The following is a 16,650-nucleotide window of genomic DNA, read 5'->3' on the forward strand; positions in this document are numbered from 1 at the left end:
CACATTTGTTGGCAAACACTGCACCACCTTTACTCGTTAGGCATACGCCTTTCTATTCACCGTCCATGTTGTCCATTTCTACATGTGATTTACAGGCCACAGATAAGCGGCCCTCAATGGCCGCTGCTAACGGAGACCTCCTCGGGCACCCTTCATGTCTCAACCAACAAGCCTCATTAGGGGCACGGTCTCCTCCACACGGGCTGCAGGATGCCATTAGCAGCACTAGGACGCCAAGAGCAGGGGACAGAATACATGTCACCCCAGGCTACCCTCGGGCCTGGACACGCAGTTTCAAAACCAGCCAATATACAGCAGGTGACAGCTTGACTGGGGCAGGAATATTGCAGCTTCAGCGGAATCTGTCGCTTCCTTTCTGTATAAAGAGCCCGTAATGTAAGAGTCCAGAAGTCAGGCGGTTCTTTGGGTCTGCTGTGTGTGCCAGTTCCCACTGTGATTCGGTCTGAGCTGCACTGTAAGAGGCTGTTAAAAGGCTCGACTAGGCAAGCTGAGCTCAACCCGATAGAACAGTGACGATAAGCTCACAACTCACTCCTGCTGTCTGTCTGTGTGCATGCGTGCGTGCGTGTACCTTTGGATCCGGTGAAGAGCAGTTCATCGGTGGCGTCGAGGCACAGTACAGGTTTAGAGTGTCCCTCTGCCACTGCTATACACTGTAGAGGTGCAGTTCTCCCCCCCTTCAACGCTGCCATAGGGCTTATCACTCCCCTACACACACACACACACACACACACACACACACACACAAACAATTCAAAACTGTACTAACAGCGAGTGTGTACTGACCTTCCACCCCTCCCAATGGAAGGTGTGCTTGCCAAAGTGTTACCCCCTCAACACCGGCTGCTTTGGCGCACGGCCGTTCAGTCACGCCGCTGACTGCCATTCTCTCTCTCTCTCTCTCTCTCTCTCTCTCTCTCTCTCTCCCTCTCCTCTCACAGCTGCAGACCCTGAGCAGATCCGCTGCAGCTCCACTGCCTCCTCTGCTGTCTCTGAGTTCATTATCGGTACGGCACTCCTTAATCAGCTTCATCAAACCCCCGGCCGCGATCGCGATCGGTGGGGGTGGGGTACGACACGTCACCCAGGATACCGCCGGCAAGCCGCACGGCAGGTTAAAGTCGCCCGAAAAACAACGGAAGTGGCTCCGTATCCGGAGCAGGTGCTAATTAACGCCTGCCGCGCAGATTCCCTACGTGGGGCGAGCGAGAGCGACCGTACAGGAGAACATCCGGGCAGCGAATCATCTAAAAGCGAGGTGGGGATGATCTCTCAAACCTTACCAACAAATCACTGCAGGCTGTGCGCTGGGCGAACAGTAACTTTTACAGACAATAAGGCATTATGGGTTTGCCTGTAGCTGTGCACGTCTGCCTGGGACTGAGAGAAAGATAATCTCTAAGCATATCAGGCTGCCAGAGATCAGGACTGACGGTGACACTGAGGATCTTCCTGCTGCAGAATTAAACTAATGCAAGCAGATCACATGGAGTATCTATTTAAAAATGTCTTGGCGAAAAAAAAAACGTGTTAGTTTAAAGGATTATGAAATAAACATTTATATGCACATTTGTCATGGCCAACTAAGCCATGTGGACATGTGGCTGGGCGCTCGAGCATTTGTGTGTGTGTGTGTGTGTGTGTGTGTGTGTGTGTGTGTGTGTGTGTGTGTGTGTGTGTGTGTGTAAAGGCATTTGTGAGTTACTGGCAGAAGTTCTTGTGCTCCTTCAGTGATAGATAAGCATCTCAGGACAAGAAACAGTGTGGGGCCTTGAAAGCCTTATTTATTTATGTGTCTATCTATCTGTTTGTTTATTTATCCACCAGGAGCTCAGAAGGAGCTTTGCTGGAGCCAAGCACCAGACTGTCTCCTTCACGAGCTCGCCTTCAGCGAGACGCCCCCCCCCCCCCCCCCAACCCAATTAACCACCGCCAGGCTCAGAAGACGCTTGCTCGGTCTTACACCTCCACTTCTGCCTAGCCTAGCCTAGCCTCCCCTCTGAGTGGGCTCCCAAGGTTTCACCTCCGGGCGGTGGCCGTGGCCAGGCGGAGAAGCTGGACGGGAGGCAGCGAGGGTCATTCGCCTCTTATACGATCTGTGATGTCACTCTGTCGCAGGCGTGACAGAATTAGTAAGGACGACGCATGACGCCCGTCATACTCATTCACATCAAAGGGGCATAGGGGTTGGGTTGGGTGGAGGCGAGCGTCTCTGTTCCCTTCCGCCACAGCCAAGAATAGCTCTGGCAAGCTTCTGAAATGGACGGAACCCAAGCCTCCTCATCTGTCTCAAAAGGAGAAGAGAGAACCCCAAACAGACATGCCGCACGGTGGCACACGGCGGTCCGCGATCCTGACTACAAACTGGCCAAGACCAGCTGGAACTTGCTTCCGTCCAAAGAGGCAATAAAAGATGAGCTTTTTCACATTTCAGTTTTGCATGGTGAATGATGCACCAGCGATGAGGCAAAGTTTTCGTGGCTCGCCACTGCCCCCTAATGGGTGAAGGAGAAATAACTTCTCACTGCAAACAGGTGCGACTACCATCCTATGAGATGAAAAAAATAAAGAAAACAACAACAACAACAACAACAACAACAAAAAACTTGGTGGTGGTGGTGTTTTGTTTCCGACTCTTCCTTGGTCCACAGGCGTCGAGTCTCCCCTGCTATATGCTTTCCTGCCAATTAGTCCACACAACTCCGTGAAATCCATCAACAGTCTGGCAGGGCTAAACAACCCTTCCCTTCCAGAAAATAATGAGGATTCCAGCATTCCCAGCGAGCTCGGCCATAGCGCGCTCTCCCTCCCTCTCTCCGGGAAGCTGTCCGAGTGAGACGGAGTTTCACGGGTAGAAGGGAAAATTGGTCTCCAGCCGACGAGTGTCCGGCCTGGCCACCCCTCCGGTCCTTGTAACCGCGAAGCAAGCACTTGGGCTCGGTTTCATAGAGGTGACAGCAGGAAGGCTGATTAAAGAGGAAACTGGGACAGGATTGGAGAGTAGGCTGGACGGGGGAGGAAGAGCGCAGGCAAACGCCAATCCTGTGTGTGTGTGTGTGTGTGTGTGTGTGTGTGTGTGTGTGTGTTTTGGAGAGAGATGTGGGACATTAAAGCGCTGTCTTTGACTGGTAATGTTAGTCACACACTTCACGTGATGTTTTGCATTTTCCCCCCTACGTAAAGATCTCAAAAGCCAAATAAATTATAAGAATGACCCCTGAAAAGAAAAGAAAACAGGCCATTGCAGTATTCACAGGTCTGGGCGTCACGTCAAGCTTTGTATACAGTTTTCATAAGATACAGTTGTGCAGTGCATCGAGAACTGCATAGCTGATATCAGGTGCTATGATTACAGCTGTCTGTCTGAGTGAGGTCTGTCGGGTGTTCTGGTGGTCCAATAGTGGACCCTCACAGGGCAGGAACGGTCGACCAGTGACCCGACACCTCGGGCGGGGAAGAACAGCGAGGCTAAGTGGAATTCTCTTCAGTAGCCGTGAGTCTCTGAACCGCACGCACGATCACGCCCACACACCCCAGGGCCCCGAGGCAGTCCGCCCAGGCCAACACAACCCCCGCATGCGCCCGCCCACGGACAAACAAAAACCCCGCGCCCCCAAAACGAAACACGCCCACGAGAATGGAGGCAAAACAACACAGCAGATCCACAGCACAGCAAAAGTCTACAAAAGTCACGCAAATACGAACAAAAAGGGAAAGGGAACAAGAACATTCTCAAATCAAATCTCCATGCAGCAAGTGAGGGAATGCATGCAAGGAAGCTGTGGGTACGGAGCCGTCAGCGGGGCCGGGAACGAGGGAGAGCTGCCACCACGGGGGGCGGCAGGGCGATGACATGTTCGGGGGGGTAACCAGCGAGGTGTGGGGTGGCAGAGTGTTCTGGTGAGAATGAACCTTTATCGGAACGCTTCCGTGATGGGATTTACGGAAGAGCGCTGCCAATTGCCGTGTTGGGAGGGCCACCGATAGCTAAGAGCGGACCTGGCAGGCAAACGCGGTTTAACGGGCTCCGAGCGGTCGTCTGGGGCTCCGTGGGGAAGAGAGGAGCTGGCCGAAAGACGGACGTCCTCTGTCGCAGTGCCGTGAGAACGTGATGGGATAATGAGAAATGCAGCTGCGGCCTCGAAGCGAACCGAGCAGCGCCCGAGGTGCCGTTTACAGGCTTCCCCTACGCCAAATGTTTACGAGTCCCCTGGCAAAACTCCCAAGAAAGCACAAATTCCTGCAGCTGCATTCATCGGCCTGCATTCATTGGTTCAAGCTGCCAAAAACGAACTCGCCTTAACAGAAGGCAGACAGACCCGTCAGTGCGCAAACCCGGCAGTAAATATACGACTGTGCTGACGATTTCACAAGCTGCAGTCAAATAACATGTTTTAACATGCTATCTGTAAGACATTCACGGAGAGGCCGACTCGAACTGGTCTGGGCCCAGCTGAGCATGCCAGTAATTGAGCTGGCTTTGCTTGGGAAAGCAAATCACTACGGAAGCAAGTCTCACATCATTCCGGCTCCTTCTGCTGCACAGAAGTTATTCCAAATGGGTTCTAAATGCACGTTTTCTGAGATTAGACCATAAGGTTCGTTCAGAGCTTTTGGGGTTCGCAGCAAACACGGAAACAGAAATGAAAAATGGGGAGGGGGCCAGTGAGAATTTGACATGCTCAAACGTTGGCCACGCCTTCTACGTGCACGGCCTAAATCAGGCAACAGGACACGGAGACAGAATGAAAGACAGACAGACAGACGGACAGACAGACAGACGGACAAACAGACGGACAGACAGACAGACAGACAGACAGACAGACAGAGATCTCTACCTGAGGACCTCCGAGAGTGAGGAGTCGCTGTCATCAGACCTAAAGGGGCAGAACGGGAGCAGGGTTAGGGGAGGGTGGGTGGAGTGAGTTACAGAGAGGGGGAGGGGTTTGTGGGGAGGGGGCGGGGATCCTCTCAGGAAGCAGGCAGCAGACAGGAGTAGGACAGGAAAAACAGGGGCGGAGTTAACAGGAAAGAATATGCAGAGTTGCTCAAGGAGGGTTAAACGATGTCCAAAGAGAACATCACAGGAAGTGGAGGAGTCTACTCAGGGCTACAGTCTTCAAAACATTTGCTCCAGCTCTGCTAACATCCATTACAAGCACTTCAGAGCACTACGGTTTCACAAAGCCGTGCCCCGTTCCAATAAGGATTTTATACTGAGATTCCCAAAGCTGTCATTTTAAAAAGTGAACTACTTTATTGAAAATACTCGAGTGCTTGAAATGGTTTCCTGCCTTTTCATTAAACTCCACTACCGCGATAAACGCATGATACGCTCATTCAAGATCTATTGCTAAGAATTACGAATCATCAAATGGAACAGAACAGTTAACTAAAAAGATATAAACAACTAATCACCAAACACAGAAGCATATGAGCCTGAAAAATGCTGAAATGGTCACTGGGGAGGTTTGAACCTGAAGTATCTCTCAGAGCCAGAGTTGTGCAGGCAACAGAGAAACTGGGAGCAAATGTTTTCCAGAACAATTATTGTGGATGTGGTGTGTTTTTGCAGCAAAACAAAACGACGACAACAACATTTCAGCACTTTCGTCTTAACTGCTGGGAAGGGCATTTATCATTTTGTCTAAGAGCCTGACAGTTCTTTTTCCAAGAGATTGACGGTCCTGCCATTTCCTGGTTTTCTGCGGCCTCACCATTCCTAAATCTACAGCCAAATTCTGCGTTCTGTTCTGGACGTTCACGCTGGTGGCGCGGTGCCTGGCAGTGAGCACGAGACCAAAAAAAACCAAAAAACATTTCACAGTCATTAGGTTGTTCTGACAAACTACAGAGGAAGCACAGCCGACACAAAAACAGTGAGACTTAACAGCATGTGAGGCAATCAGAACATGGCTGACCTGAGGAACAAAACACTGAAGTATCACCCAACAGCCAATCGCATCAACGGATTCAGCGTTATTTGAAGTCATCAGTGGATTTGGTCTGTCGATACAGGTTCTGCTCTCAGCACACAGCTCCCCGGTCCACAATGAACTGCAACATGCCACCTCGCATCTCTGGAGTGACTCTGACCACATGTGCTGAACGCTAGTCCTGCAGAAACCAGAGCTTAAGGACTCTCGCCAATAATTGGCCATTTTCTCAGTCAAAAAAAAGTCAGTGCATGGTGACCCCTGGAATGAGGGGCTACCTCACTGAACTCATTCATAGTGTAAACTGTTATGAAAGGCAACTAAAGCAGAGTAGATGACTGTTCAAAGTTTGGACGGGGGCTAACGACAGCTGGTTGAACCAGAACTCAATGTTCGCCTCAAGGCTCCTACCAGTGATCAGTACTGAGTGAAAAGGTAAATCAACACACACCCACACCCACACCCACACACCCACACCATGGAAGAGCGGAGTCATTGTATGATGTGTTGATAGGTTAGTTCTTGTTCCCTGCCGTCTTACACCGGCCGCGGTGATGACACACGGCTACTCATACGGAGACATCCAGGTTCTTCGTTCATCACTAATCCTACACAAAACCAAACGTTTATCTGGATTCCATCTTCCCTTCCTGTGCTAACCCAAGAGTACGGACATCTACTGAGCCTAAGGACACGAATAAAGTACAGTGGTGAGAAAGCAACAGAACACACTGCAAAGATATATGGAGCCCAGCATCCAGGTTGGAATGACAGGTGACATGTACATTAATGCGCAAGAAAACCCCAAGTGTGGATTATGGTAACAGGTGACACTGAGATTTAGCAAAAAATGGTAGTCAGATTAAATGATCTGGAGTCAAACAAAGTGATTATGTGAAAGAATAAATGTTCTAATCACACACACACACACACGCAAAAAAAAACAAAAACACCTGTATTAAATTCAATATGCATATAAAAAACAAGGAACGTCACAAGCGAAGATGTTCAGCACCAGAAAACAGGAGAGAAAACGACACCCTCACACCTCATCCAACCAGAAAAAGAAATTAAAAAAATCAAATCACCGTGACAATGGCCTATCAAAAACTCAGAAGGGAAGCAGTGGGGTCCGTGACCCAACAAAGGCGGCGTGGGGGAATCCGGTCCAACGGCCACGTCGGGCCTACGCCGTGATCTCACGCGCCGCCGATCCAATGACGCGGGGGCAAAGACTTGGACTGGCCATCTCCACAAGGTGGAATAATTGGTTGCCCTTCCCTGATCCGCCCGTTTGCCACTCTATAACGGGCAACCTCGTTATCCCAGCGCCCCCGCTGGCATGATGACAGGCCACGCAGGGCGCCCTGACGCACCGTGAGCTGCAGCCGCGTGAATACACTCCGAGAAGACGCCAGCCGTGTGCATGCAATTCGCTCTCTCTCTCATTCACTTCCATAACAGTTCTACAACACTACATTGGGGTCAACAACAATGTGCAACAGAAGTATATACACATCGTGCCCTTTCATCACGTAAAATATTGGGAACACCAATAAATACAGCAGTTTATCAATGTGTCACGGGACTAAGAATGTGTGACACTGGACACGTGAACCCTCACATCACTGGCAGCCGCAGAACACGGACTCCCAGTTCACTTCCACACCAACTACCCATAGCGCAACGCCGTCTTCAGACAGAAGGAAAGAAAACCAGTAGATGGAGGGGGAACTGCAAAGGTGAACATCTGAAACCAGCATCTCAGTGCAGAGATCATCGGGTACTCACTTGTCCAGCGCAGACCCTTGGCTCTGATTACTGGTCAGGCGTGAGAAAACGTTGCGGTCATTGCGTGCTCGGAGGGGAGGGGAGGAGGGAGGCGTGTACATCACCTCAGGAGGCCTGCACACAGCAGACACCACGACACAGACATCAGCACCAAGCCGCACAGCCCAGACATCAACACCAGGTCTAATGCGCAACCAAGTCCATCATCACATAATATGACATCGTTTACGCATTAAATATGTTTTATATTCACATAGTTTATCGTTTACAAGCATATTTGTTGGTTGGTTGGTCACCTGTATGATTGGCTTCGGTCATAAGATGGTCTCCTGGTCAACGGGGACACCTCTGAGCCTCTGGACTGCCTGGGACTGAGAAGCACACAGAGAAGGTGATGACGTTCCCCCCCCAGCGCACTCTGAGCAGACCTCCTTCCGTTTATGGTGTCACTCCAGGAGTGCTCGAATGTGCAGAAGACATTTGACTGCTACTTACAACGTGTGTCCTCGGACAGGCAGGCTAAGGGCGCGTGACGTGCCTTCTCGGTAGTAGGCTTCACGCAGGGCCAGACCCAGGCCATTTTCCTGGATCTCGGACAGGGAGGCCAGGGACTTGGTGATGTTCTTAGTGGCGTAGTCCAGGACGGGGCCCAAGTGTTCGGCTGAAATGGCCTTCATCTGGCCAGAGATGCGAGGCTCGGCCTGGGGTGGTACGCAAGGCAGGACAGCTGGTCAGGGATCAGTTTTGGATGGCAGTGGTTAAGATGCTTGACTAGTAATCAGAAGGTTGCCAGTGTATTTGTATGGAAGCTTCTAGACTAAATGCTGAATTATACATTCCTGCCATCTAGTGGCCATTCCGCTGTTACACGCAGTGGGCATGGAAAAAGGCCCTGTGTTGAGTTAAAAAGATCAGACTCATGTCTTAAGCATCAATTACAATTAACACCAATTAACTGTCTGCTTTTGTTAATGTCACAGGTTTACCTTGAGCTTGAAGTCATCTTGACTGGCCGACGATTTCATGTTGGAGTAACTGTGACAACAAAATGCACAGATGCGTAAAATTGCTGAGAGTTGTGATATACATGATCATTACGAGGTGCGGGAATCACAGCAGGAGCCTGACCTGGGCTCCGATGTCTGACTGAACTCTGACACCTCCTCATCTGTACTGGCGTAGCCGTTCTCTGTAGCAAACAGAAACACACACACACACACACACACACACACACACACACACACACACACACACACACACACACACACACACACAAAACCCTTTCACTCTAGATGACGCACTTGACGGTGGCTGAACAAAACCCATCTTAAGACCTCTTCAGAAACCAGACGGTGTCCGGCTTTGGTTAACTTCGTTCAGAGACCCGAACACAGCATGCTCGGCAAATGGAAGAGAATGGATGGAATGATGAACATTTGGGAACGTTTTGAACTCACCCTGCTGTACGTTGTGAATGAGAGCCTGCAGCTCTGGGATACACTCGGCCTTCTCCCTCAGCGCGTCCAGGATCATGTGATTCTGGGATGAGCCAATCACGTCCGTCTGACGCAGCTGACCCTCCAACAGCCTAATCTGGGCCTCCTTCTGAGCTACTTGTAAGTTCTGAGCTCACATACACCCAACACCCCCATCCCGACACATGCACACATCCATCACATTCTGCAATTCCTCAAGTCCACAGTTGTACATGTTCTCCTAGGTAAAAAAAAAAGGAGAACTCAGTACACCGTATTACCTCCGCATTTAAAAATGTCTCACCTTATCTATGGAAGCCTTCAGGAAGTGGTCCAGAAGGTGTCGAGCTTCAGCCAGAGAGCAGGAGCTGATGACCACCGAGGTGTCCACGGAGTCTAGCTCATCCTGCGAGAAACACCCAGGCTTTTAGGCCTCATAGTGGCAGCACAGGAAGACATTTCTGATACCAGCTCCGCTAAATTCAAGCCATTTAGGTAAGGTCCACTAACTTTGGACTCCTCGATCTGTACGATGGTGGCCTGGCAGTCCGACAGGCTGTCGTTGATGTAATCGATGTTGGCGTTGAGGACCTCGATTTCTTCATTCAACTCCTGGACGACCCGGTCATCCTCTTCCCGGGGCCCCTCACTCAGGAGCTTCTCGCGCTTGCGCAACAGCGCCTCCTGCTGCACGGACAGCTCCTCTCGTTTCTGACAGGCAGCGAGTGGCAGAAAAAGCCAAGAGCGGAATCCGAAGAGATGGCGAACGAGGGAAAGAAAGAGAAAAAAACAAAAAAAAACAAAGAAAAACTAAAATTGGACGACCGAACGAGCGCCAGGAAAGGTCCTGTCCCATGCTGCAACTCATGGTGTTTGGAGTTAGGATCGGTGTCAGGGTGTACGGGCGGCACCTTTATGAGACGGTCCATGTCAGCCTCCACGTTGGAGATGGTCATTCTCTGCATCACTATGTCCAGCACCCTCCTCTCCAGGGCCTGCCACTTCTGCCGCGCCGTCTTGGAGGAAGTGCTGCTCCCCCCCTTCCTCTGGAACTTCTTCCTGCTACTGCATGCAGAGGGGCGGTTAGAGAAGAACTCCCAGCGTCCCTGAACACAGGACCGTCACACGTTTCCAAACAGTAATTACTGTCGATAGATGTTTGGCCTGTTGACACACCCCTTCCCCACCTCTCGATTTTGTCACATGGAAACGAAGCAGCCGTCAAAAACTCAAGCTCTGTATTTAAAGGGTTTTGAGCTTCAGAATGACTGCATGAAAACCTTGACTGTATCGAAATCATCTGAAAACTGTGTGAGCCTTCATGTAGCTAGTTTCTCCAACGTCTTCCAACAATCTTCGTGCTCCGACACCTGCGATAGTCTCACCCATGAAACATCATAATCAAAACAAAGCTGGTAGCTGTGTGGTCCGCCCGGGTCCAAACGCACCTGGCCAGATGGGGTCCTCCACCCGATCCCTCGCTCTCTCCCAGGTAGCCGTTCAGCTTGGCGTTCCACTGGCGCACAATGCCCGCGACCGTGCGCGTGGTCTCGGGCTCGGACGAGGCCGTGCTGGTGGTGGTGCCGGCCGACAGCTCGGCACCGGAGTCCAGGCTGGGCACGCGGCGGACCAGGCGGCCCGCCACGCGTTCCGACATGGGCTTGGTGAGGCGGCGCAGCGCGGTCACCTCCTGGGTCTTCCTGCGCAGAACCAGCTCCTGCTGCCGCTTCTGCGACTCCAGCGCGCGGATCTGATACTGTCACACGCGCACACGCACACGCACACACACACACACACACACACACACGCACACACACGCGGGCATCCTTCTTCACCAACGCTGCACACTAACCAGAGTAGCTGCGACTGCCGTCAACAATGTACGAACTACTCCAGGTCTGATTAACGAAACTTCGTATAACATCGAAACAAGCAGTGGTTTGAATACAACAGATGAAAATTTTTAAAAAACAACCAAAAACTGTTACCTGTTACCTCATTTACATATTATTTGCAAGAAACACGCCCTAATTGTCTTTATAAGCATAATATTCAAAATTAAACATGCCTTTCCTGCAGGTGTAGTACTAGTAAGGCAACAAAGGGCAAGGGGAATTTAATCTTCCAGAGCAGTTTTAAGTTGATTTAAACTGATAAACATCTTGGTCTGTAAAATCCAGTGACAGTAAAACAAAGATTTAGAAATGTCTACTGTTTTAGTACAATGATTCAGGTGCACATTATTATTTTTAATTTCCCCATTTTTTTTCATAACATTGATATCAGTGATGTTGATTAGATGATTATCTCGAACTCAAACCAGTTCTCTGGTTGTTTAAACTGTTACAATCAAATTTGCAGATATTCAAATCTTCAGACATTCATACCACATGCAAATACCACACATTTGCCCAAAAACATCAAACACAAATTAAGGAATAACAAAACTCAGTTGAAATTTGCACGTGTTTGTTTTCCATATAGATTTGATTACGCCTGATTAATATGGGCCAACGTGCAGAAAAGGACGTTACAGGATGACAAAAAAAAACCATAATGAATACCAGATGATGGTGTGACACCAAAACACACGTGTGAAGTGCCACACAAATAAACTGGAGTGAACTGGCAAGCTGCAAATCCCGTGCAGGCACGCTGAAAACCCCGGAACGCTTCTCGCCCAGCCGTGACTAACCTCTTGCCGACGCTGTTCCTTCTTGAGCTGTGCGATCTCTCGGTTTCTCTTGGCCTCAATCATCCTCCTCCTCTGCTGCTCCTCCTTCATCTGCTTCATTAGCGCAACCTGTGGCAGGAGGTTCAAACAGCGCGTTGAGAACGTGGTCGGCACACCGATCCGTGGGTCAGAGTCAGTCCAGGGCTGCAGTTTAATTACGCCACACTAGCGCTGGCGCTTTGTCGGTTCAGAAAGGTGCCCATTACAAACGATAAGAACCTGAGAAGGCGTTTGACAACACTAAGGTCAGTTTACTTAATCTCCATTTACAGAAGCATACATTATGCAAAGTTCACTTAGCTGTCTTATGGTAACTTGCGTGTTCACGTCAACATCTACGTTTCGCCCCTAGGGGGCAGCACCGCGCCACACGTCGCTCGTCGCCACTCTACCTTGGCTTTCTTCATCTCCGTCACCTCGGCCTGCAGTTTCTTCAGCTCGCGCTCGTAGCGGCCCTGGTTCTTCAGCAGCCGAGCGTGCTCCTTCTGCGCAGCCTGAAGCTTCGCCAGATCCCTGTTCATCTCCTTCAGACGTTTCTCGTACTCGGCCTTGATCCTGCTGGCCTTCTCCTCCGTGTAGTTCTCCATGGACACTGGCGTCACACCACACAGGAGGCTTGTCAAAACGCCTGCGGAAGCCGAGCCGCGGCTATCTGCTGTTTGAGGGAACTACGCCTAAAGACTCTTAAAGAGCACGGCGGTCTGCTCACTGAGGTTCTGCAGAACGCGGTCTCGCTCCAGCTGGGTGTGGCGGATCTTGTTCTGCAGAAGGACGAGCTTCTCCTCGTACTGGAGCTTGAGCGTCAGCAGGCGCCGCTGGCTGCTCTCCAGCTCGTCGATCAACCTCTGCTTGATCTCGATCTCACACGTCAGGTCTGCGAGGTCCGCCTGCAAGTTGGCTGGGGTCGGGAGGGGTGGGGGGGGGGGGGCCAGAAGAACAGACACCCGAGAGCCGGGGTGCGGTTTGCTAAAGTGCCGGCTTTCTTCGATTGGCCGTTTTAAAGCGTGTGTCTTGGTGGGTGTTAAGGGTGATGTCGAGTTTTTGTAAAAGGAAGCTTCCCCGAACCTTTTTCGTCCGAGTCCGAGTCTGAATCCACCAGGCTCTCGTCGCTCTCAAACTCTTCTTCCTCCCTGATCTCCTCTTCTTCGTCCTCTTCGTCTTCATCACAGCCACTTTCCTCCTCAGGGAGAGGGTACATGGAATCCTAAACAAGGATGAGCAATAAACATGGAATAAATTAGTCAAATAACCAATAAGCAGAGAATAAATTAGTCAAATAACCAATAAGCAGAGAATAAATTAGTAAAATAACCAATAAGCAGAGAACAAATTAGTCAAATAACTAATAAACAGAGAATAAATTGGTCAAATATCCAATACCTTTCTTAATGAACAAGGTTTATGTTTAAACTGCTCAGGAAACTTTACAATGTTTGTGAGGAAAGTTATTTAAATGCTTGTCAGAAGAGGCAAAGTTCACTAAGATGCCATCTTGAACAAGTCATAACCGAACAGTTCATCCAAGAGCCCTGGAAGGAGCGTTTAGTCAAGGCCGCACTGACTTCCTCGGGTTCGTTGTCGGAGTCGTCGTCTCTGTTCTCTCTGGCCATAGTGGCCTCGCCGCCGGCGCCGTTCTGCCCGTTCTCGGTGGCGTGGAGCTTGGCTCTCTTCTTCAGACCCTTCTCCTTCTCCGGGCTGCACACGAGGAGGAAAAGGCCGGCAAGTCAAACCCCGTGCCTCCAGCAGCGGAACGCACCGTCGCCCAGAACGACGGAGTACAGCCACCCACGTCCCCAAGAGCGATATGCAGATTCTCTCCCCAACGTTTAAATGAAAAGCGGACGCTTTGTAATTACTCTAGTGTGGAATCCTGGGTAGCGCAAACGTCCAAACACGTAACCAGAAACGATCACCACCAGACCAACGAATAAACCGCCAGCAACATCAGACTAACTCATGAAACACAACTGACACTCGGTGTACAGCGTCTTTAACCTACTGTGGATGTGCATCAAGTGGAAATGTTTGGTAGAAATATGGATACTGTGGACACTGAAAACTCTGAACTGATCTGGGAACGACGTAGAATTAGGCTGTTCCTAACACCTTGTGGATAGGTCTTAACAGGACACACTCACAACTAACCAAGTGCATGGGGTGATGCGTATCGCTTAACGCGCAACTCCAGCGTATGGTTTATAACTCCAGCAAACTTGAGCAATCAGAATTCTTATACGCATTTGATTGGACCAGAGGGACACAAACCGGGGTGGCAGTGCGAGACCTACAATAACTGCAGGAGCTGCAAGGATCAGAGAGCTTATCCATTATGGAGAGCCCTTCCCCATTAGAGCCAAATTAGTGACCTCGCTCGCGGACAGCGAAGGTCATCCCGGCGCTCTCCCTACAGAGAGAGTTATGGGGGTAGCTGAGTCTGTGCAAGTTTCTAGTCCTTGTGCCTTAATGGCAGTCTCGTACACGTTCTCAAATGCCCGCACACAAATGTGTGTGATAAATCTAAAGGCGGCGCATTTTATGGCCGAAACTAGACACAGGGCACGTGCCAGCAAAAATAAGACAGCAAAATGCGGCACACTGCGACTTGTCTCTAAACACCATCATAATATCGTGTCATTATGCGTCATAATATATGCCATACAAATGATTATGCCTTTATGGAAGCAACTGTTACTTCATCAAGCGTAGTAAACCTGTGCCTACCTCTTCCTTCTCTGGTTTCTCTCCTTCTTCTTCAGCCTTTCGATGTCCAGCTTGGCTCGACGAATCACGTCCGTGATCTCGGTCTCCATGGAGACCGAGGGGGAGGAACCCAGGGAGTGTCCGGGAAGCGCCGCGTGGGAGGCGGCGGGGTAAGCAGAGCGGGTGGAGAGGCGGGACAGGCTGCGTCTCAAAGACTCGTTCATGGCCTCGCTCTCCAAAAGCTTAGACCTGACGGAGTGAGAGGAAGAGAGAGATTGATCGAGAAAGACTTCAAGACAAACATTATGGATAGAACTGATATTACTGTCCTGCGTTACTATAGGTAGAACAAAAGGAAATAATACATTAAAATGTAAAGACCAAGGACACATTCTCACCTGAGTTCTTCAATCTCTCTGATGTAGTTTTGGATCAGATTACCAATCTCTTCGTTTGTCTCCCCTGAAAATAAAGCATGAGATTTATCCACCGGAGGCTCACGTAGTGGGCAAGGTCAGTAAGCCTTTGACGCAATCCACATCGTATCTTCTTTGTTCTCTGCGACATGAAGAACCGATGCAACAAACGCAGCTCAGCACCGCGCGTGTGTGTGCATGTGTGCGCGCGCGCGTCTCTCTGCCGGACCTGTCTTGGTGAGAAGCAGGTTGATCTCGTTGGTGAGGAGCTGCGTAACTCTGGTGTTGAGGTGGTCGATGGTCTCCTGCATGGCCTTCACACGCATGCGCAGGGTGTCATTCTCCCTCTGTAGCATGGTGTTCTCCTGGAACAGGTCACTGAAGCCCTCCGAGCCGTCCTCGCTAGCTACGCGCTTCCCCTAGAGAGAGAGACACAACGTGTGAGTGATTCCAAGTAGACGTAAAGCCCCTCTGAAGCTGTCAGTTATCACACACTCCATCACCCCTGCTCTGTTGAGCTCCTAGCTCTCAGTACTGCCTCAGTAATGTCAAAGCGCTAACCGCTAACGCTACACCCAGGCTCCTCGTCCAGGTCACCACAGGGCCGTGGTGCTCAGTTTCTGCTGCTCTCCAGGGGCCTTGCACTGAAGCGAGGCCCCATGCAGCCACACGCTGCTAATCAGGCCTCTTACAAAAACAACCCAACCCCCTCCACGACCTATGACCTTGCACACACAAAGGAGGAAAGAATCGAGGAGAGAATTAGGAGCAACATCCAACCCCTCGAGGAGGTTTTGCTCGGTAGTCCAGATTAATGCCGTTTCTAATCAAGACCACCGCACATGGACAATATTGCTGGACAACAGCTGTTATTTTGATGGACAAATTACGTCTGAAGTCTCTGTTGAATTGTGCCTCAATTTCACATGGTAAAGGAAATAAGCAGGACTTCTTCCTGCTTTCTTCGCTTCTTTGAAAACAGTGCCAACTGACCTGACACTCTAGATCCTGTCCACACACTCACACACACACTCAGACAATGGGCAGGCAAACTACAGAAGTTAACAATATTATCTGTAGTGCCAGATGTTGGATAGAAGACTTCAAATATAACCCACCACTCATTAATATAGCCCATCACTCATTAATACAGCCCATCGCCCTCATTAATACAGCCCATCACTCATTAATACAGCCCATCGCTCTCATTAATACAGCCCATCGCCCTCATTAATACAGCCCATCACTCATTAATACAGCCCATCGCTCATTAATACAGCCCATCGCTCTCATTAATACAGCCCATTGCCCTCATTAATACAGCCCATCACTCATTAATACAGCCCATCACTCATTAATACAGCCCATCACTCATTAATACAGCCCATCGCCCTCATTAATACAGCCCATCACTCATTAATACAGCCCATCGCCCTCATTAATACAGCCCATCACTCATTAATACAGCCCATCACTCATTAATACAGCCCATCACTCATTAATACAGCCCATCACTCATTAATACAGCCCATCGCCCTCATTAATACAGCCCATCGCTCATTAATACAGCCCATCGC

General features: G+C 50.1%; 1 protein-coding gene across 6 annotated transcripts in view; it reads right to left on the minus strand.

The window, feature by feature from the left end:
- The window catches only part of kif21b (kinesin family member 21B), a 46,283-nt gene that overhangs the window by 9,510 nt on the left and 20,123 nt on the right, over positions 1-16,650 (minus strand). For 2 of the 6 annotated variants that reach the window (XM_035520186.1, XM_035520184.1), the window contains exons 9-28: positions 15,303-15,492; positions 15,056-15,119; positions 14,679-14,906; positions 13,520-13,652; positions 13,023-13,161; positions 12,667-12,855; positions 12,350-12,549; positions 11,919-12,026; positions 10,672-10,979; positions 10,135-10,288; positions 9,734-9,934; positions 9,528-9,629; positions 9,206-9,371; positions 8,877-8,937; positions 8,735-8,783; positions 8,244-8,449; positions 8,045-8,119; positions 7,749-7,862; positions 4,860-4,898; positions 593-729 (exon numbers count right to left, since the gene is read on the minus strand). In XM_035520186.1, the coding sequence (XP_035376079.1) occupies positions 593-729; positions 4,860-4,898; positions 7,749-7,862; positions 8,045-8,119; positions 8,244-8,449; positions 8,735-8,783; positions 8,877-8,937; positions 9,206-9,371; positions 9,528-9,629; positions 9,734-9,934; positions 10,135-10,288; positions 10,672-10,979; positions 11,919-12,026; positions 12,350-12,549; positions 12,667-12,855; positions 13,023-13,161; positions 13,520-13,652; positions 14,679-14,906; positions 15,056-15,119; positions 15,303-15,492 (2,863 nt within the window). Of the gene's footprint in view, positions 1-592; positions 730-4,859; positions 4,899-5,942; positions 6,139-7,748; positions 7,863-8,044; positions 8,120-8,243; positions 8,450-8,734; positions 8,784-8,876; positions 8,938-9,205; positions 9,372-9,527; positions 9,630-9,733; positions 9,935-10,134; positions 10,289-10,671; positions 10,980-11,918; positions 12,027-12,349; positions 12,550-12,666; positions 12,856-13,022; positions 13,162-13,519; positions 13,653-14,678; positions 14,907-15,055; positions 15,120-15,302; positions 15,493-16,650 lie in introns of those variants that run through there. The other 4 variants (XM_035520187.1, XM_027023060.2, XM_035520188.1 and 1 more) reach the window with 3 other exon arrangements.

Source organism: Electrophorus electricus, chromosome 20 (genome assembly GCF_013358815.1).
Source record: "Electrophorus electricus isolate fEleEle1 chromosome 20, fEleEle1.pri, whole genome shotgun sequence".
NCBI lineage: Eukaryota > Metazoa > Chordata > Actinopteri > Gymnotiformes > Gymnotidae > Electrophorus > Electrophorus electricus.